The sequence below is a fragment of the Pelodiscus sinensis genome, chromosome 1, assembly GCF_049634645.1.
Source record: "Pelodiscus sinensis isolate JC-2024 chromosome 1, ASM4963464v1, whole genome shotgun sequence".
NCBI classification, from domain to species: Eukaryota; Metazoa; Chordata; order Testudines; family Trionychidae; genus Pelodiscus; species Pelodiscus sinensis.
The window spans coordinates 28104404-28126968 of NC_134711.1; the positions used below are offsets into that span (position 1 = coordinate 28104404).

Below are 22565 nucleotides of genomic sequence, written 5' to 3' on the forward strand. Positions count from 1 at the left end.
GAAGGGAATATCTCCTTCAAGTTTGTTTACTTTATGCATTTCAAAGCATAATTTGCCATTGTAGAGTCAGCTAGTTAATTTCTGACTTGCTGAAAAGGTCCTAAGAAGCATCAGTAAGAAGCAGAAAAATTCTTACCATAAACAATTAATGACATTTTTAAAAAATCAAAACATACTATTTAAAGAGTGTGCTATCAGAAAATAGATTTTTTTTTTAAAAGATCAGTTTCAAAAAGATTCAAGTTGTTGGTGTTCCTTTAAATCTTTACCAATAAACTATTTGACTATACATTTTGATATGCTTTTATATGCATGGATCAGAAGCTCTATTTTGAACTCATTGCTGGAAATGCATAATTTCTAAATAAATGTAGAGTGGAAGAGAATGTTATAGAGAAGCATACTATTTCTCCAGCAATTCAAATACTTTCTCCTGACACACGTCATAGACTTTGGAGTAATCTTTAAAAGAAAAGAGCTTTGTTCCCCTGTCACACAAACATGTTTTTCTTGGTTTTGACGCATGCCAATGCCTCACTAGTTATGACCAAATATATGGTTAAAGCTCAGCATCCCACATTTCTGGCATAAATACATTACTGTTGCAGCACATCAAGAGTACAGCCCTGATGCTGCACCTCTTACTCAGCTTAGTAATTTATGTGAATGTGTAGCAAAGACACACTGAAGAATTGTAGGATTGAGGCCTAAGAACACAAGTACAGTATTTAAGAGCTGGTTACAATGTCAAACACAAAATGTCTTTGGCTTTGAACTAGCAAGTATCTGAATGTAGCATTTGGCTCAAAATATTTGTATTAAATGAAGGGACAATTCAGTTTTCTAATTTTATACTTACTTGCTCTGATATGAAAAATATTGAAAATGTATTTGCTTATTGTTGGTTTGTTTTCATCAAGACATTTCAGATATCTCATTTGTATTGAAATGCTGCTAATGTCCCTGAAAATGATTAGCTAATGATCATTTTATATGGTTATTTTTCAGATGTTCAAATGAAACGAGATTCAAAACAGAAGAATTATTTTGGGCATACAATTTCTGCCCTACTCCATACTCTTGGACAGCACTTCTGGGCCTTATTTTATACTTGGTTTTCTTCGCACCTGGTAAACAAATACTTATTTTAGCACATAACTTTAAGCAAATAGTAAATATCTGAAGTTCTTCATGGTCAGACCATTTGAAGGTTCTCTTACTGTTTAATCTGATTATTATATTAAAATGTATTGGTTTTTAAATTCTCAGGAATGGGACCTATGCCCTGGACAGTAAATTCAGAAATCTATCCTCTTTGGGCTAGAAGTACAGGAAATGCATGTTCCTCTGGTATAAACTGGCTTTTCAATGTTCTGGTGTCGCTGACATTTTTACATACAGCAGAGTACCTTACATACTATGGTAAGTTGTTGGGTCTTAAAACTGCAGTATTCATATTTGTATTGTCTTACATGGCATGCAGATTTATTATAGTTTAGATGATGATATGTTAGCTGTGGTATGCCATTTTAGCTGAAAAGCTCTTGATTAACAGTAGTTTAGTTTTTAAGAAAGGAATATAGAAAGGTAATTAAAACTGAGGCAAATAAAGAAAACCTTCTGTTTAGTGTAATACTGTGGTGCCATCTAAAAGGGTAGTATTTCACAATTTGTATCAGTTTTACCTGATATTCTCCTTCACATCTTTACCATCACAGACCCTGGTGATCAGACTCTCACGTCTAGTCATGTAGTCAGAGACTCACTGTAAATAGTTATTAGGTATGGGCTGATTCAAGAGCCTTAGTTTAATCTTTGTTATCCTTTTGGCTATTTTTGTTGACATTTCTGTTTTATGGGTCACCTTGGGGTGCATTCAACCAGGGGAATAGCCAAACCTTATCTTTCTATGTCTCTTTACTGTTGACCTCCAGTAATGTTATTGCTGTTTATTTGAACTGATGGGAAGATAGAAGGATCCGTATGAGTTTCCAGGTTACTCTAAAACCAGATGGAGTATTGCTCCTTATTATTTTGATTATTTATAGAGTGATGTAAAAAAAGCAGGCTTTTCACATGTGCACAGACATACTCATTTATTGTAATGCTGCAGTTCATATTTCACCAATCTCTTTGATTTCTGTAGCTTCCTACTTCTGGGTGTTTGGGTTTTTTTTGGGGGGAGGGTTGAGGGGAGTGTTCTGTGAGAGGGAGGGAATGAGTAAGGGGGAGGATGGGAGAGAGCGAGAGAGAGCGAGAGAGAAGTTCTGTAACCTAGTAACATGTGTTGTTTTGTATTGCAGGGGCATTCTTCCTCTATGCAGGGTTTGCTGGTATGGGACTCATTTTCATCTACGGCTGCCTCCCTGAGACTAAAGGGAAAAAACTAGAGGAAATTGAATCTTTGTTTGAAACCAGGCTATGTACATGTGGTATTTCTGATTCTGATGAAGGGAGGTATATTGAATATATTCGGGTGAAGGGAAGTAATTATCATCTGTCTGACAATGATGCTTCTGATGTGGAATAATTTTCAGCTGCTGATGTATTAATCATTTAAAAGCCTTCTGGGGGAAGAGCAGCTCTTGGTGACCTCACTGCCCTGCTTCTGGTCTGGTTCTCCTTTCTACTGCCTAGTTACAAATGCCTTCGTGTTCTAAAATACCTTCATTTGGGAGAAAATAAGATGTAATACTCTTTTCTTGATCATGAAAAGTAATGGTTTCCAAAGGAGATTTAATTCTTCAATGTCGGAATTTACTAACCATGTGCAATACAGGTATTTGTGCATTATACCAAATGAAATGCAAACAGTGTACCATACTTATATCCTTATTTTTCTTTGTTGACAAATATTAAAATAATGTAATATCTAATCAGAAACCAGGTGAATCATAAAAGTAGAGTAAACCTGGGAACAGAGGCTAGATTCACAAAAGAACTTTAATTTCTAGGCACCTAAAAGTCCCTGGGATTGACAAAATCTGAGTTAAGCCTTCAGGCTTGCTGTGCAATGTCTGGTGGTGCACAGGCACCTAGGGATGGGATTCACCAAATCCAGCACACTAGCAGATTCCCAGTTAAAATAGCCAAAGGGAGATGCCAGGGAGGGGATATATCGAAACCCCTCTCACTGTGAGATTGGTATTTTAGATCTAAGCTGGAGGGAGGCATCTCTCTCTCTACTTAGAATTCTCAGCTGCAGACCCCATCTTGGAGATACACCTGGATTTAGGACACTCTCCAAGAAGTGGCACATCCCTGTTTGAGATCCCTCTCTCTCTTAGGTGGATGGGTGACTTGAACCAGGGCACTCCCATATTCCTGCTGAGCACCTCTAACCACTGGGATGAAAGTTGAGTAGGGCCTCCTCTGCATCCTCCTCCTGTGAGCATGCTCCTAAGATTGGACCCCGCAAGTTAGTTAGAAGAATTCCCATCTTCCCCTGATTTGTGTATTACACTGTGGCATAGGCATCCAGATACCTAGAGGGGAGCCACAGTGCAAGTGCGCAGAGGCACAAACCTCAGCACCAAGGGGAAATTGTAATCTTGGGTTTGGCAGCAACAAAGCAGGAGTTCTGTGAATCTCACCGGTGCCTGATCCTGAGTACTCAAAGTAGCAGTTAGGTGCCTAAATCCCTTTGTGATCCCAGCCCTACATATTGAGTGCTCTTGCTACAGCAACCTGACTATGAAATAAGCAGAATGAGAAATCCACCGGATGCTGGAGCAATAATCACTTGAAAGTATCACGCAGTTTGGAAATATTCACGTCTTTTGTCTTTAGGGGAGAGATGTGTCCCCTAACAATTTCCCTAATGGGATTCCACTCTTGCTTCTTTGTGGAGCTCTCCAGAGATCTGTACTAAGCGTGTTTCAACTCTAATGTCACAGTAGATGTTGGTTATATTATTCTATTCAACTATTGGTCTTTGACGATGTATTATGATCATTAGTTGGTATTTGTGAGCTAAATTGCCAAAGAATGACCTTAAGCTCACAGTAAGGTGTAATTAAATGTGATTTCCTGGACAAATAAATTGACATATATTGATAGGTGCCACTTAAAGGCCTAGGTTAACTAGAAAAAAAAGTGATTTTTCACTCCCATTTGTGCATTTGAGCTTTCGGGTATGTGTCCAGCTTTGAACACAAATATCTTTAGTTTTTAAAAAGTAAAGAAAAATAAGGATAAGATCTTGTGTTGATAAGTTTACAGCAATCACTGCCCCTTTGCTCATTAATGTACGTCACTTTCAATTTATCTCTTATGAGCAAAGTAAATTAATTCCAGCATGTCTTTCTTCCCTTTACTCAGTCTTTGGATCTGAAAAGAAAATTAGCAGTATTCAAATACTGATATTTACTCATATTAATTGTCTTATGAAGCATTGCAAAATTGTCAGGAAAATTCACCATGTCAGGTACAAAAAGCTGCTCACCCACATTCACCATGGTAATGAAAAAATTAATGGTATTTTATTCACCTGCCCCAAAAAATTACTTGTATTAGCAAGTAGGATCTTGTACAGCTGCATTAAAATATTATATTTTTCTCCCTTTCCACTCTTTCCCAGTTAATCCTTCAGAGAAATAAGTTTAAAAAAAAGTTGGAAGCTCAAAGTCCTACCTCTGAAATTCTGAATGGAGGAAAAATCCCTTTTCATATGTACCATTCCTGCCTTTGTTTTCATGATGTACATTTTTTATGAATATATATGAAATCATCGACCTTTATAGCTACAGGTTTGGTGGCCTTTTCAGGGATTGGGAGACATATTTTGAATGTGGGTTTGCTCTCAAAGAACAATAATGTTAATGGTTGCTTAATTATTCTCACACGAGTGAGAAGTTTTTATTGTAATTCTTTGATAGATTTTATTTCTATTGCTCTATATAATTTTAAACAGGGGCTTCTCTAACTCTGAGTTGCTTTGAATTGTGTATTTTGTCAGAGTTGGGTGTGGCTCTCTTTTTAACTTTATAAAACTGTTAATGAAAATAAATGTTTTGAAAGCAAATGCTTTAAAACATCCCTCTGTGATTTGGAGAGGGGAGAAATAAGCATGACAGGGGACTTTTAAATAAGTCACAGCCCCTAAGTTTTGGCATGATTGGATTCTGAACAGGCACCTGCTCAGTTAGAGGGCCATGCTCCTAGACCTCAGATCTCTGCTGTCATTTAGGCACACAACATTGGTATGCTCTCCAGAAAGAGATGCTGAAAATATTCCAGCATGCATAAGTACAAATGTACATTATATTAGGCATGCCATTGCCAGTTTATAGCCTTTACTGAAGGCACAATATGGTCTTAAACACTTTTATAGCTACACTGGCTTCTGCCTGACCCCAAAAATCTATTCTCCAAGGCCACGATTCAGAAAAGAATCCAGGACAACATGTAACTACATTTCAGGATGTCTCTCTCCTGAATGTTGGCCTAAGGCCCTGACCTAGCAATGCACTTAAGCATGTGCTTAACTTTTAGTTTGTGATTAGTCCCATTGATTTAAGTGCTTTTGCTGAACTAGGGCCTAAGCCACTTGAAATACAGTTGATCATTAATAGCTTTAGTGATCAACTGTCACCAGCATCTGTGATTAAACAAAGTCATTGCACTGCTGTCACTCATTTGGCATAACTGAAGCCAAGATACTGTAATAGAAATTGTCACGAGATCCATGACTTGTTTCTTCTGAAAATGCTGTGGCTTTTTAGCAAAAGAAGACCATTATCCTTTGCCAATGGTGTTTCTTGGATGTTCTCATAAATGACACTCTGCTGTGCACAGCACTCAGCTATATTTCTGACACTTACGACTTTTATCTTATTGTAGACAATTTTCTAAAGTCATGCATGACATTTCCCTACTCTCCAGGCATAGAGACTAAAAACACAATGCATCTCAGCTGTGAATGCAGCTGAGTAATGAGGGCACAAAATGTACTGGCTTCTTTTCTGTCACTTTCTTTTCACCCTAGTAGAGTTGGATTTAAGTCTTCCTTTTACTATTGCTTTATTCATAGATAATATTCCATCTCTTACAAGTATTAGACATAATATCAAGAATTATGTATACTAAGAACAAGATCAACTGAATACTTGAAATTAATCTTACATAATTAGGGTTTTATTTTTAGTATCCATGAACATTTATAATGTAATGAAGAAAACTAAACAAATATTTCTATTTTGCAAAGGGTTTTTATATTTGTATTTTAAGTTCTAAGAGATTTTGCTAGCTTGGGACTGATTGACTTACATTCCAGATAAAAGGGTATAAATAGCTGAATAATTTCTTATGACAGGATTTTAATTTATAAAAGAACATAAGTAGTATGTCTAAGCACAATATCATTTTGCAGATGATGTGAAATTATTTCTTCACAAGTACTACATGTTTCGTTCAGGGGCACCAGGGTCATTAGTAGGATCGGTAGTATAATTTTGGCTAAATTGGCATATCAGTTACATACATACAATTTAGAAAATTTCATGCCTGTGATGCTTTACATCATGTTGGTCAGATAATGGGTATAGAAGATGTTAGTCCAGATGCATATTTTATTTTAAAAATTTAATTAAAAATTAATTTGTTAATCCATTTTAGAGCTCTAAAGCTTCTTTAAGATAATTTGCAAGTTGTTCCAGTCCCTTGCCAAATTACCGGTCAAAAACAATGGGGTGGAGGTTTTGTTTTTTGGTTTTGGGGAAAGGTGCGTGGGGGTAGGTTTTTATTTTTTGTTTTTGTTCTTTTTAATTTGGTTTTGAAGACAATCATTAAAGTGTGCTAAGCCCCTTAGAAATCATTTAAAGCTCATTTAGTAACTAAATGGAGTTACCGTACAAACACAGTAGATAATTTTTATCTTGTGAGTTGTAGTGATAGCAAGTCAGAGCCTTGTAATAAGGAAAGGGATATTAATATAAATGTTATGCTAACTTCTTTGTGAATAAAATGGAAGTTGCAGTGTCCCTATTGCAGGAATTAGTACTGGAGGAAAAACAGCAAAGATGTCATATTAAAAGACTTTTAAAGCAACATTAGAGTTGAGACACTCATTAAGGAGGACAAGGAATTTGTCTTTTACTTACCTTATTAAACATCCTCTAAGTGCTATGGAGTCGAGGGCATGCAGGGTTATTCAGCAAAGTGAAGGTGCCAAAATGGCAAATCCTGCCACCTTTTCTGCAGGAGGGAAAGGACCTTAGGCAGAGGCAATGCTATAATCATGCTCTGTTGAAGGGTACAGAATTATAGAAGCTCCCCTCTGTGTGTGTCATGGAGCCCAATTCCCCAGATTGAGCCCATGAACATCAGAACACGGACTTAGGTAGCATGTCAGGAGTGAGCTGGAAAAAGGATGCAACTCTCCAGTCCCACATTCTCCTAGAAAGATAGGAATACTGGACTGAGCTTGGGCGGAGGAGATCTGTGAAGAAGGAGCTTTCCGTTGCTCACCCGAGTTCCAGTTTTGACCATAAGAATCCACAGCTCATTGCATTAATGGGAGTCTTTTCTTTGGAACTCAAACCCTGTCCTCGGTGCAGAAATAGCTATGTACAGTGGGATGAAATGGACCAGAATCATATTCCATTTGTTTCTCACCTTCATTATTATATTAACAAGGACTTTTTGTTTTTAACTTTACTTGTTGTTTACAAAAAGAAGTTTTACTGTCTGGACATTGTTAAACAAGAGAGAGATGTTATGTTCCACTTTCAAGAGATATTTTAGTATAAAAAGCAAAATTCTGCTAAGCACTTTAAAAAAGCAAAGATATTTGTGCACTTTTTCTGAGAGATTGAAACTGACCAAATCCCACTCCTCTTTATCTAGAAGAAAATAGAGCTTTGTGTACCAGGCCAGAAGCAGATAATCCACAATATGTGCTTTATGGCAACATGTATTTTATTGCGGGTAATATTTACAGCTTACATGTAGCTGCTGCCTATAAAAAAGATTCTGAATTATTCTCCAGGTTTAGACAAGTCACCTTTTTTTGTTCAAAAATATTTGTTTTCTATAAAACTTCATAGCCTTGTGTACAATACGGTTAAGCATAATCCATGAAGTGGTTTAGGTTGTGGCAGTGTTAAAAATGTCAGACCAGTAAACTCTTCTAGGTGAATATTGTTGTTTGATTATAGAGGGGCAGACTCCCTAAAGGTAACTAACTATATATATATTTTAAAAGTCAGAGAAAATGTCAGTTCTTACCTATTTTGTGTATGTTTTCACATAGAAGAGTTTTTTATGTGCCAATAATCATCACTGTGGTGTTTTGTAACAAAGTGTTAATGGTGTTCCAAAGTACTGTAGAGAAAAATATTTTAGCCACACTGTGTTAACTAAAGGCCTGAAAAACCAGAGTTTCTGTAAGTCCTCACTTTTTTTATGTAATAGATGTACAGTATGTTACATTTGAGTGATTTGGCATGTGTAATTATAAAGCTCTAAATATGATTCTATAAACTGTACACTTCTATTTGGATTTTACTTTTCATAACATAGTTTGTCATTTTATTCTCTTTATATGACTAGCGAAGGGTAGCACAAATTATTAATGTCGATATATTTAAAATACAAATAAAGTTCGTGAAGGCCTTAAAATACAAGCAAACTTATCTAATTTTTTAAACATTCAGCCAAATTAAGAAAGGATTGAAAATGTAACCATGATTTCTGAACAAAGGCTTGGCCTTGTTGGACAGATCTTCAGCTGGTATCAAATGGCATAGTGTCTGTCATGCCTTAGCAGACCCCCTGCTGTTTACGCCAGAGTCGCAGTCCAGCAGAACACATGCTCAATTTTAAGCACTTGAGTAGTCCCAGTGAAGTTAATGGAATTAGGCTTGAAATTAAGCACGTGCTTACAGGTTGGGCTGGATCAGGCTCCAGCCAGGTATCAGGCCCTATATATACAGCAACTTCTCATTTACAGTCTCTCAGAGTCTTTAACTTGATATTTCTTTAATGAAGTCAAATTTAGAATACTTGAAACGAAATGTTATTTGATACTAAACTTAGTTCTATTGATGTGCTTATTACTAACACGTACACATGTGAAGCTGGTAGGCATACACTAATCCCTGAATGCATGTTACAGTATGTAGTACTTAACAAATGAGTTTTGGCAAAACTAATGTGAATACGTTATTCACCAGCCTGTTGAACATGTGTTGTTTCCTTCTGCAGCCAAACAAGCCTATAATGTATGAAAGTGTTGTACATTTTATGACATTTTAGTGATGTAAAGTTAAATGATTGTTTTATGTTCTAATGGCTTTACATAAAAAATAAATATCTTCAGAGAACTGTCATTGCCAGACTTGTAAATGAACAAAATAAAAGGTAACATGGTTAATTACAGAATCTTTCTAGACGTTTTATTTGTACACTGGAATCCCTTTAATCCAGCAACCCTGGGAAATATGCCAGATAAAGGAATTTTTCAGACCATGGAGGGTGGGAGGGTGCGTGAGAGGGATGGGGATGAGATCTTACCTGGTGCCGCTTCTAGGCACCCCCCCTCTTCCACCTCTATGGGAACAGTTGGGGAAAGCCTCTGTAGAAGGCGTCATTGCACTGCTGTTTCCCCAGCTTGGGGGAAGGAAGAGTGGCAGCAAGTAAATCTGCTTCCTCCTGCCCCTGCCAGAGTCTGTAACACAGGTGTTCCTAGATCAGGGATACCCAGAGTACGGAGGTTCAGGTGTACTAGGATGGAGGTAGTTGAGGGTTTTTTAGCTGGAAAAACAAATAATCTATCATAATGAGCTACAAATGAGATATAAATGTTGGCCTACCTGATATTAAATGTTTCTTAATCTATTTGATTGCTGTGCTGTTAAATAACACTAGTAGTGGAAAGCCCAAGGTGACACAAGTGTAATTCATGAAGTCATGTGTGTAAAAAAGCCAAACATGGCTGAGGACTTAAAAGCTGGTTGGCAATAAACCATGAAACCTACTGACTGACTGGTAATATTCTAAACAAAAAGAGATCTTCTCAACCATGCTTGCAACAAGGTCTATCGCTTCTCACTGACTCAACAGACATTTTATGCTTCAGAGTTCCTGGAATCTTATTATTACCCCTTTTGGCTCAAGTGTCCAGCCAAAGTTTGGGCTCTAGGGTTGCTACAGCTGGGAATAGAAATTTGAGACAGTCTTGTGTGCTTACAAGGCATGTTCTAAGTCCGGTGTGTCCCAATGTAGAAGTCATTAAGAAAAAAAAAGAAGCTGTTTCTTAGCTGAACAGCTCCTCTTTAACACTAGACCTAAAAGCTTTTTCTAGATTTTTCCCCAGGTCACATTGTGCTTTCAGGCACCTGCTTGGTTTTTCCTTGCCTCTTTTCTTTTGCCACACTTTCTCTTTTGGTCTGCTATCCCAAGTATGCTCTCATCAGGCCTGCCGCCAAGGGGGGAAAGGAGACAGTAGCCCACAGACCCGGCGATTCAAAGCGGCCTGGCACTCCCGGCGGCCACTGCTGCTACTGTGGCAAGAGCCCTGGGCCCTTTCAATCACTGCCAGAGTGCCGCTCCGTGCGGCTCTGAGGGCTGAGGGGAGGGCCAGTGTCATGCCTTAGCAGACCCCCTGCTGTTTATGCCAGAGTCGCAGTCCAGCAGAACACATGCTCAATTTTAAGCACTTGAGTAGTCCCAGTGAAGTTAATGGAATTAGGCTTGAAATTAAGCTCGTGCTTACAGGTTGGGCTGGATCAGGCTCCAGCCAGGTACAGAGAAGTGGCTGCTCTGCTCCTCACCCCTTCTAAGGATGCAGAACAGCCTCCCCCCCACACACACACCTTGCCTAGGTATTGCAGAAGCTGTTGGCTTTCCTGGCTCTCATACTCACTCCCCCCTTCCCAAAATGATATTCAGCCCAAAAACTCCTGGATGGTTCCACATGCCCCCTTCGTCTTAGGTGGACATGTGTTTATTATGGTTGCTTTAACTGATGGATGAATTCACACCTACATCTCAAAGGCATAACAAAATATCATTACACATCATTACTCATCTCAAAATACCATTACACAGATATCTGAAAAATAGCATGTTTTTCTAATGATGGTGGTGGCACTCTCTTAAAAACTGACTGGTCCACTTTCCTTCCTGGAGGCTTTAAATACAACATACCATGGAACTCAGGAAAAACAACCCTCTCCAAGTAATATGCAGCAATCATATGATTCCTTGCCAGCAACGCTACCCCTGTGTTTTTGAGGAGTGGAAATGAAAGATGATAACTTCACGTACAATTACAGGTGGCATGGAGGTAGGCAGACTGTACTTACCCAAGATGAAATATGATATGGTTAATGTGGCTTACCCTTGTGAAAAGCACTAGTGGCTCGCTAAGGCTACAAATGGTCAGTGCGTTATGTCAGCTGAATTAAGGAACCCTGCTTCCTTCACATCACCCTGTGGCACTGCTCTTCTTCTGAGTGCACGGGGGGAGCGCCACCTACTGCAGCGCAACACTGCTGCCTTCAGTGTTGGGACTGTGTCTATGGTGTCTCTCATCCACGTCCAGAGCAGCTCTAACTCTGTTTCGCTTGTGACGAAGTCTAGCTAGTGATTTAGGAGGGCAGTTTATACTCAAAGACTGATTCTGGGCACTGAGAGGGAGCAGGAGTCACTGATGTCTAGCTAACACAGCCCAGTGCCACAGAGTTCGTATTTTAATCAAAGTAATTTGCAGCTGGAACTGTTCACAGCCACCTGATGATGTGTAAGTTAGTATGAGAACCAGTTAACCCTGTCATCCCAGTGGCTGCAGGTTCTGACATGCTACCATGCAGGACGCTGGGCCGGAAGCACAGCTGCTACTACCTGCTACACAACACTGCTTCCCTGACTCAGCAAAGGGAGCGCTGCCCTACAGCAGGGATGGGCAACAATTTTTAAAAGGGGGCTTCTTCATAAATTTCTAAAATGGCCCCAGAAGGAGCAGGGTCTTGAGTGGAAGGGGCGGGGTCCGGAGACCTCTTATGCCCCCCCCCCCCCACCCACAGCCACTGATTGTCCTGGGGTGGAGGCGTGCATGAAGTCTTGCCCCCTACCACTGGCACCTAGAGAGAATAGCCAGATGTTTTAAAACAGCTGGCGGTTCCCTCTGATTCCACGCGCACCTGGTGTGGGGAGGAGACTTCGCACTCCCCTTGCCCATAGGCCAATAAGGACAAAGTCTCTCAGCCCCTGTCCTCGCCCTGCCAGGAGCATGTACTGGCTAGAGAGAACCTCCAGCTGTTGCTCTAAATCAGGGGAGGCTTCGCACGCTCACCCATACCCAGGGGAGGCACCCTGGAGGGCTGCTGCTTGGGTGCATGGAGCTAACAGCACTAGCTGCTGGGGGTTGCTCGGGCCTGCCGCTAGGTTGCTCCAGCTGCCCTCAGGGCTACTGCAGAGGGCCAGGGCGGGGGGGGGGGGGGGAGGAGAAGAGGGATAACTACCAAGGGCTGCAGTTGAGCCAGCAGCTGCCCCCCAAGTACCGCTGCTCAGGTGGTTCCCCAGGCCAGCTGCCCAGAGTTGCCCAAGCAGTGTCTGGTGTGCCAGGCCCAGAGCCACAGTGGCGGCTGCAGGAGTCCCAGAGCCCTTCCTCACACCACTGAGACAATGCGGCCCTGGACCAGCTAAAGAGCCACACGCACACATGGGACAGCTTGGCAATGAGCCCTACCCCTGCACTGTGGGCTCCTGCCCATTTACCTTCCTGAGAAAGCCAGGTCCCAGTGATGAACCTGGTCTCGCTGTGGGCTGTTACCAAGCACTGTGTGCTGTTGTGTCCCTTGCCCCACAAACAATATGTCAGCCATCATGGACACTTGTCACAGCTGTGACAAAGCTGCAGCCTTTTCGCATGCACCATGATGAGCACATACCCCAAAGTCACAGTGCTCAGAGAGGAGGTAGCCGCAAAGGGTGGTTGTTCAGCAAATCCCTTTTACCTGTGCCACTGCTCACCACCCGGCGTGAGCAAAGGGCGGCTAAGCTGGCTGCACTGACAAACTGCGCTTTATTAGGTGTTGTGGCACAGTGAGTGACACCAGCCTTTCTGACTCACCTGTCACTAAGTGCAATAATCAGCTGTGTGGAAAGTGAAAGAGGACAGAAGAGGGCTGGTCAAATAAGCCTCGTCCATGCTGCCTGCCAACCCACACTGCCCCAGCAGTTTTCCAAGATGAATTACAGGGCAGTCAATGGGCACATCTTCAGTCAAAGGGAAACCAGATTCTGCAAATGTGACGCGATGTGCGCAGAACTGCGCCAAGACACACGCACATAGAGAGCAGTGCACCTGCCCACACTCAAAGCTTTGCTGAGCCATGGTTAACCCCGTCAGCCACATAAGCCAACAGTTGCAGTCCTGCCATTTTCCCTATAAGCCGTGCACATGCACTTGCCTGTTGGCTGCTGCTGTTACTGTTTGAACCACAGTAACATAAAGCTGCTACACATGGTAAGAGAGAACATAAGAACGTAAGCATGGCCATATTGGGTCAGACCAAAGGTCCATCTTGCCCAATATCCTGGCTGTTGACAGTGGCCGGGGCCCCAGAGGGGGGAGTGGACAGAGGCCAATGACCAAGCAATTTGTCTCCTGCCATCCATCTCTAGCCTTTGACAAATAGCGGCCAGGGACACCATTCCTTATCCCCTGGCTAATAGCCTTTTATGGACCTAACCGCCATGAATTTATCTAGCTCTTTTTTAAACGCTGTTATAGTCCTAGCCTTCACAGCCTCCTCTGGCAAGGAGTTCCACAGGTTGACTGTGTGAACAAGAACTTTCTTTTATTAGTTTTAAACCTGCTACCCATTAGTTTCATTTGGTGTCCTCTAGTTCTTATATTATGGGAGCAAATAAATAACTTTTTTTAATTCACCCTCTCCACACCACTCATGATTTTATATATGTCTATTATAAGGGTGGCCAACCCGTGGATCCCCCAAAAGTGCGGCTCGTGAAGCTGCTCCTGCCCCTCCCCCAAAGGATCCCTGCACCCCTACTCCAAGCTCCCCCTCTTGGCTTCCTCTTGGGAATTCAAAATGGTGCCCATTGACGGGAGCCTGATATGGCCAAAAAGTCCATTTGTTTCTTAAAGGGGCACCATTTGTTTCTTAAAGGCCTAGCGACGGCCACTCAAGGGGGCTGTGTTCATACACCAACTGGCAAATCCCCTCTGTTGCTGTAGGCAGCATCTACACCACTCAGTAATGCTGGTGTAGCTGTAGTGCTGTTGCTATGCCACTGTAGCACCCAGACAGGCCTCAGAGTGACTTTTTCAATTTGGTTTCAGTAGATTAGTCACAGGGTTAGTGGAACTGAAATAAGCCAATCTTAAACCTCCCCCCTCCCCAAAAGAAGTCTCACTGGCTTAATTAAATCCTTTTAAAACTTGATTTAAATGAAACTGGAAAGGCCAGTTCCTTTCCAACAGTCACTTTGCAGAGGCCATGCTGTTTCTCCCTCCAGTGTTTACTCCCCTTTGGTGGCAGGAGGGCAGTCGACGGGAGAAGGGGCTGTCTCCATTCTGGCTACGGCAGCACAGCTGCAGCCACATAATGGCAGGGTTTGCTCCGCTCCCCCACTGGGTTGGCAGGATGCTCTTCTGTGGCGTCTCAGCGCTGCTCTGCTTCTCCCCTCTACAAACTAGCCACCCAGCAGGATGCCAGCTACAGACTAAGCCTGTCCCCAGCAGCAACTCTTCTGCTTTGCCCCAACCCATGCCAAAGATGCAAGTGTGAGGAAGCTGGCACTGGTGGGCATCCAGAAAGGAGGTATTGGGGGGTGGTTCTAAGCTTCAGGGTTATGCTGAAGGGGGCACAGCAACGGACAAGCCTGGGAGCTAGACTAGGACATGCAGGAGTTGGGGAAGGGGCTAACAGGAAAGGCCAGGGGACACAGGCTTGGAGGGGGCCCAGAGCAGAAGGGTTAGTGGAGAGAAAAGATGTTTATGGGACACCGGGGAGGGCATGGTAGAAGGGCAAGTGAGGTGATGTCTGGCAAGAGCGGGTGTTAACACCTATTGACAGGGTGGGGCCAGGAGGGAATGCACACTATTGGGAGACTCTCGTGAGGAGGGGTGGCACAGGGTGGAGAATGCATCCCTCTAACTCCATTGCCTATAGGTGCTGCTCACCACTGTGTGGAGACCTGCACCACTGTTGGTTCCTTGTCGGAGGGTGAGCATAGTCTGTGTGCATTTATGGCGCTGTGTATATTGATAATTAACACCAGGTACAGGAAATAAAATAGTCTTGGAGCTAGTCTGCTTCAGTGCATTGCGCCATCCTATGTGGCTACTCATGCTGAGGTCAGTGCAGCAGTACAAACTGGGATTTCTCTGCTGCTTGCAAACCTACTGAAGAGCTACTTATTCCAGAAAGTGCTCTCTAGCTAATACCCACACACCTTCTATATGGTAGCTTTGTGATTTCTACCTGTAAGGTCATCAGGTCAGGAGCTCTCCTTTGTCTGACACCTTTCATCCAGTGTACAGACCAGCACACATGCACAGCGCAGTAATAAAAGGGGAGCGCTGCCTGGAGTTAACATTAAACAGCTTTCACATGCTCCTGTTAAGAAGAGTAACTGCAATATGGTCAGATTCACGTAATGGGGAGGAAAAAAACACCTGAGCTCTAAGGAGGGTTTTATCCAGAAGGCTGCAGGACTCGACCTTGTGCTGTCTCTTGGTATTAATCACTTCTTTACTCCGAGCTGTTGTCTGCCACAATTAGCAGCCATTGATTTAACTGTCTGTTTGGTTTTCAGATGAGAACACTTCTTGTCTGGGTGCTAATAGAATTCATGGCGCGAATACAGAAACGGGGTGTTTTGGAAGGATCAGTAAGAATCGGTTACTAAGTGTCATACCTGTTGGTCTTTAAGACAATTGCACTTACCCATGACACTGTAGGTGTGTGTATGTTGTGCTCTGATGCTGGTGGGACTGGTAGAGGTGCCCCACATGTGCTCTGGCTTCCTTGAGGACATACAGGTGCAGAGCCCCCCTGTAGTTCTGTTGCACTGGGATATAGAGGATAGGCTCTGATGCATTGCAGAGGAAAGTGGGTGCTGTAAAGGCCCCATGCACCACATCACAAAGAACAATAGTGATGAGCAGGTGTTTTATTGTTAGGTCTTCCAGTGCTTGCATATCATGTATGTGACTCCCAAGCCAGTATCAATGGGGGTAAGCCTCGGGACCACATCCAAAGAGGGACTGTAGGACCCCTTTTTGACTTTTGCATCTTCCCTGCAGGCAGCTGCAATTGCGTGGTATCTGGTATATATGTGGAGTGAGGATCACATGGCTGCTCTGCATATACTGCCAGCAGGGACCTCGCTCACAAACACGGCGGATGTTGAGAGTGCTCTGCTTGAATGCACTGACAGCTTCATGGGAGGTGAGATACTTTTGGCAGCATAGCTCGAGAGTGCAACTGGTAATCCATTTAGAGAGTTGCTGTCTCTAATAGAACGCCCGCTCATTCTGCATAAGCTCTGAAGAGCTGAGAAGAGACCCGAAAACAAGCTCTGGCCTAAAAAGCTAAGGCTTGGCACACATCAGCTTTTATTCATCCTCATAAGCACGTCACGTTGGGAAAAAGGCAGACAATTGATTTAGGGGGAAATCAGATACCAACTTGAAAAGAAACCTGGGGGGGGGGGGGAGTCTAAGCTTCACATTGTCCTGAATATAGTGTATGGCGGATCCATTACCAAGATGTGCGGTTCCCCCATTCTTTCTGTAGATGGCCTCTAAGAAGGCCACTTTTACTGAGCAGTATAATAATGAGCAGAATGGTATGGGCTTGAATGGGGGACCCACAGGTGCTGACAGCGCTAAATTGCAGACCTGACATGGAGTTGGATCCCTGATTGGTGGAAACAGCCTGATTTTTAGCAATTTGGTTGTCATAGATTTGGAGAAAACAGTCCATACTGAGTCCCATAGCGAGGGCATTGTCATTATTGTGCTTCAAAGGATGGGAATTGTCTGAGCTCTTACGCCTTGAAGAGGATGGCTCTGGTGAGGGGGTTGTTCCATGATCTGCATGTGCTGGCAAGGCCAAGGGCACACCTATAAGAGGAAAAGGCAATGACCTCCCTTTTGCTGACCGAAAGGGTTCCAATGCCAGGCAAAACGCATGAAAATCTCTCTTAGGTGCTTGTCTCTCTGCTTCCTCCCTGGCTTTGAAACTGCATCAGATCCTCTAACATGACCCTCACCCAAATACTTTAAACAGTGAGAATACAGCAGAACTTAAAACCTGACGACCTTGGCATAGTTTCTTCAGGTACCAAACAAGGCCTTGACACCATGGATCTGAAAAAAATAAAAGAGAAAGGAAAGAGAACATGTAATAAAGATCATAGCAGGTCCAGAAGATAAACGACTAACACTAGATAACAAAGTAACTATGAACAACTTTGCTCATAAACAAATGGGTAATAAAGCCTGGAAACAGTCCAGCAGCCTACCACAGAGGTAAGAGGGAATGGAGGGACAGTCAAGGTGGCTCCACACCTTTATGTGCTCAGCTGGGAGCATAAGGAAGCCAGGGAGCACATGGGGCTGCCCCTGAAGACACTGCTGCAGAAAGCTCCAAAGCACAAGATGAACACACACAGCTACAGTGTAATGGAGACATGCAAGCACTTGAAGAAAAACTTTTATTTGACAGTCAGATTATAGGCACATAAATCCAAACCAACAGCATACCTTGCAAAAGGGGAACAGCAATCCGCACTATAGCTAATGCTTTACCAGTGCTGTGCACAATCCTATGTCAAGAACATAGTTTCAGGATAGCCACAGACTACTGGGCTACATGTATTTTATAACAACATTAAAAAGAAGAGGAAAAGGAAAAAAATCCATATTCTGTGTATTAATATTTGGAGAGTGCCATGAGTGTGAATAGCTCATGTCTGTAGGCAGACCATACATGCTGAACAGATTACAACTGCAGTACAAACATACAGCTCTTACTGCCCAATTACAAGAGTAAAGGACATGCTAGTGGAACTTGTGCTGGAAAGCAAACAGAAAGTGAAGTGGGAGGGTGCATGACACTGGAAGAGGTGTTCCAGATGTAGGGGAGGCATCATAAAAGACACCAGGCCATATATGGGAGGAGTAGAGAAAGGGTCATTACAGCCCCAATTCAGCAAAGCACTTAACCCATCCCATTTTAACAAAGCCTTTAGGCATGTGCTTAAGTCCAATTGAATATGGCAAAAGAGAAAGGGGCAGAAGGGTGCATGCCAATGTTTAAGGCAGCAGCAAGGAATCCAGGAGGCTGACAGCAGCAGCTGGTGATACAGCCAAGCATCACGGGAAGGGCTAGTGTGGAGAATTAATTTGCAAAGTTTCTGAGTGATGATGGTAAATGAAACTCTGAGACTGGATTAAATTGATGAGGAAATGAGGGTGCAAAGAGAGAAGACAATTGGAAATGGGTATCAGAGGGAGGAAGCAAGAGATACTGAATGTGCGGTCATCAAGAGGAGAATCAGGAACACATAGGCTGTGTCTACACTGCACCCCGTTTCCGGAAAAGAGATGCAGATGAGACAAGTCGGAATTGCAAATGAAGCGGGGGATTTAAATATCCCCCGCTTCGTTTGTATAAACATGGCTGCCGCTTTTTTCCAGCTCGGGGCTTTGCCGGATAAAAGCGCCAGTCTAGACGGGGATCTTTCGGAAAATAAAACCTTTTCCAAAAGGTCCCTTATTCCTCTTAAAATCAGGAATAAGGGACCTTTCGGAAAAGGCTTTATTTTCTGAAAGATCCCCGTCTAGACTGGAGCTTTTTTCCGGCAAAGCCCCGAGCCGGAAAAAAGCAGCAGCCATGTTTATACAAATGAAGCAGGGGATATTTAAATCCCCCGCTTCATTTGCAATTCCGACTTGTCTCATCTGCATCCCTTTTCTGGAAAGGGGGTGCAGTGTAGACACAGCCATAGGGAATGTCTGGACTGCATCCCTCTGTCGGCCATCGGGCTTTCTTGCGACAGAAATTCATGTTGCCTGTCTACACTGGCCTCTTGCACAAGAACACTTGCGCAAGAGGGCTTATTCCTGAGCGGGAGCATCATAGTTCTTATGCAAGAAGCTCTGATTTCTTACATTAGAATGTCAGTGTTCTTGCGCAAGAACTCACGGCCAGTGTAGACAGGCGGCAAGTTTTTGCGCAAAAGCAATTGCTTTTGCACAAAAGCTTGCCAATGTACACACAGCGTTAGTGTATTACTTTGCAGTAGTTGTGTAACCATCTGGCAGTACTAAGACTGTAATAGTAGTGACATAGTGAGATTATTAAAAGCAACTATCCCTAATTGTCTCTGTCTTGAAGTGAATCCATAACCCTCTTGAATGCTGGCCCTGTGAGTTGACACCATGACTTTTCAAAGATGATAGCTAAAGGCTCAGATACCTCCTCTATAAGCTCCTTGAGTATTCTAGGAAGCATTTCATCAGACCCTGGTGACTTGAAGACCTCTAACTTTTCTCTAAGTAATTTTTCTTTTTTTCTTTTAACTTCTAAACCTACCCCATTTCCACTAGCATCCACTATGTTAAGTATCCAGTCATCATCAATCTTCTTGATGAAAACAGAAACAAAGAAGTTATTAAACACCTTTGTAATTTCCATTTTTCTGTTATTGTGTCACTGAGCAATGGGTCTACTCTCTCCTTGGTCTTCCTCTTGCTTCTAATATATTTGTAGAATGTTTTCTTGTTATCCTTTATGTCTCTAAGTAGTTTTATCTCATTTTGTGCCTTTGCCTTTCTAATCTTGTCCCTGTGTACTTGCATTATTTGAGTATATTCATCCTTTTTAATTTGACCTAATTTCTACTTTTTATATGACTCCTTTTTATTTTTAGACCATGTAAGATCTCCTGGTAATGCCAAGTTGGTCTCTTGCTATACTTTTTATCCTTCCTATGCAGTGGAATAGTGGAATAGTTTTCTTTTGGGCCTTTAATAATGTCCCTTTGAAAAATTCTTGCACTACCTTTCAAACTCCCTCATCTGTTTTGCTCCCCTGGTTGCTCTCCCTCTGGCTCTTAAAGCCTGCTCACCTAGGTCAGGCCTAACCCCTTGATAGCCACAGGGGGGAGGCTGACCGCAAGGCTGAGGGTATGTCTACACTAGCCACCCTAGTTTGAACTAGGGTGGCTAATGTAGTCATTCAAACTTGCAAATGAAGCCAGGGCTTTAAAATTAAAATATTAAAATATTAAAATATCCTGGGCTTTATTTGCATGTTCCCGGGTGCCTCCATTTTTAAATGCCCGGTAGGTCGGACTCCCTGCCCGCGGCTACACGCAGCTCGGGCTAGGTAGTTCAAACTAAAGCCCCTAATTCAGACTACTGTTACTCCTCATGGCGGTGCCTGGGAACATGCAAATAAAACCCAGGTTATTTTAATTCTGGGCTACATTTGCAAGTTCCAATGACTACATTAGCCACCGTGGCTAGTGTAGACATACCCTGAGTGAGGCTGATCCAGGGTAATCAAGGGAACAAAGGATCAAACACTCCCAGACTCTGAATCCCAACTGCTATAATAAATGAAATCACCTGAAACAGAAAAAAAAATGCAAACAAACAGTTGAGCAAACTCACTCATGCCAAAGCTAGTACACTAGTTTTCTACATCCGTATACACTCCATTATATCAGTGATTCTCTAAACCAGGATCTGAGTGTTATTTGCCAAGACACATCCCAAAGTCTGTGTTCAGACCCCATTCCAGGAGAGAATGATAATTATTTGGCATCGTTGGGAATCTCCCATCAGTAACTCGTTCTCATTATCACCCCTCCAGTAAGATATAACTTGTGTTAAATTGTACAAAGCAGGCATATTGATACTTTTTAAAATGGAAATAAATATTTGCATCAAGACATTTATTAGCTAAACTGTAACTGTACATAATTTTATTTATTTGTTTGTTTGTTTGTTTGTGTCTTTGTTGCTGCACCGACAAAGCATCAAATGCCTAGACAGAAAAACAAGTCATCTGGCATTTCTTATAATCCCCAGTTTTCGGAGATTTCTGACTCTCGGAGCTGAAATTTAAAATACAAGTTATCAGGTCAGGTGCAATTTTGTTTTCAAGATCCATCATGAGATGTGCAGCCACGTAGCTGACAAAAATAAGAAGGTTTATATTATAGATTCATAGTTAAGGCCAGAAGGGAACATTAGGTCATCTAGTCTCATCTCCTGTATATCACAAGCCATTAAATTTCACCCAGTCACCCCTTATTAACTCTAATAACTTGTGTTTGGCTAATGCATCTCTGATTTACACCACTTCCTTAGTAGTTGCCCCATCTGTTAGTCACCCTCTCTGTTTAATTGTGCCTCAGTTCTAATTGTCTGGCTTCAGCTTCCAGCAATTTGCTCTTGTTATACCTCTCTCCACTAGATTAAAGAGCCCTTTAGTATCCAGTAGTTTTCCCTCATGAAGGTACTTAAAAGTGTAATCAAGTCACCTCTCAATCATCTCTTTGATGAGCTAAATAGAGTGAGGTCTTTCAATCTGTCATTGTAAGGCATTTTCTCCTGCTCTTGAGTAATTTTAGCATCACTTTTCATTACCCCTCACCAGTTTTCCAACATCCTGTTTACAAGGCAAAACCTAGAACTGGTCACAATATTCCAGTATCAGGCTCATCATGACAACCACAGAGGTAATGACTTCCTTCCTCCAACTCACTATTTCCCTGTTTATACATCCAACAGTCGATTAGCCCTTTTTTCTACCACATCCCAGCTCATGTACATGTTGAGATTCTTGTTCACTATGACCCCTTAAGCCTTTCAGAGTCACTGCTTGCCAGAAGATAGTCCCTCATTCTGTGGATATGGCCTGCATTCATTGCCCCTAACAGAGCCAGTGTATGAATAGACTAAACAATTGCTTAGGGTCTTAAGCACTTCAAGAGGGCCCCCTATTAATTATTTGTACATGATGTTTGGGGAGGGACAAAAATATTCCTACTTAGTGCCCCCAATGGGTTAGCACCAGCCCTATGTCCTAGATATAGGACAAGGCATTTGGTCGTATTCGAATACATTTTGTTTGACTGGGCCTGCCTTACCAACCAATCCAAATTGCTCCATATAAGTGCCCTGTTCTCATTATTTACCAATCTGTATGTCATCTGCACATTTTATCAGCAGTGATTTTATATAGAATTCCAGAACATTGATGATATTGTTGACCTACAACACTGGGCCTGTCACTGATCTCCGCAGAACACCATGGTAAACTATTCAGTGATGATTCTCTATCAGTAATTATGTTCTGATCTGTCAGTAAGCCCGTTCTGAATCCCTGTAATGTCTGATTAATTGTATACTGCTAATTTTTAAATCAGAATGTCATGCAGCACTAAGTCACGCTCCTTACAAAATTTTAATTATATTACATCTATAAAGTTACTTTTGTCAACCAGACTTGTTTTCTCACTGAAAAGTGAAATCATTTGTTTGAGAAGTCCTCTCTTCAATAAAGCCATGT

At 42.2% G+C, this 22565-nt stretch overlaps 1 protein-coding gene across 6 annotated transcripts in view; it reads left to right on the plus strand.

Annotated features, from left to right (window-relative positions):
* Positions 1-9381, plus strand: part of SLC2A13 (solute carrier family 2 member 13) — a 350803-nt gene extending 341422 nt beyond the window's left edge. For all 6 annotated transcript variants that reach the window (XM_006120405.4, XM_075927403.1, XM_075927428.1 and 3 more), the window contains 3 exons: positions 1009-1130; positions 1270-1422; positions 2304-9381. In XM_006120405.4, coding sequence (XP_006120467.1) covers positions 1009-1130; positions 1270-1422; positions 2304-2530 — 502 coding nt within the window. In that variant the 3' untranslated portion in view covers positions 2531-9381. The remainder of the gene's footprint in view (positions 1-1008; positions 1131-1269; positions 1423-2303) is intronic.
* The last annotated feature ends 13184 nt before the right edge of the window (positions 9382-22565 follow it).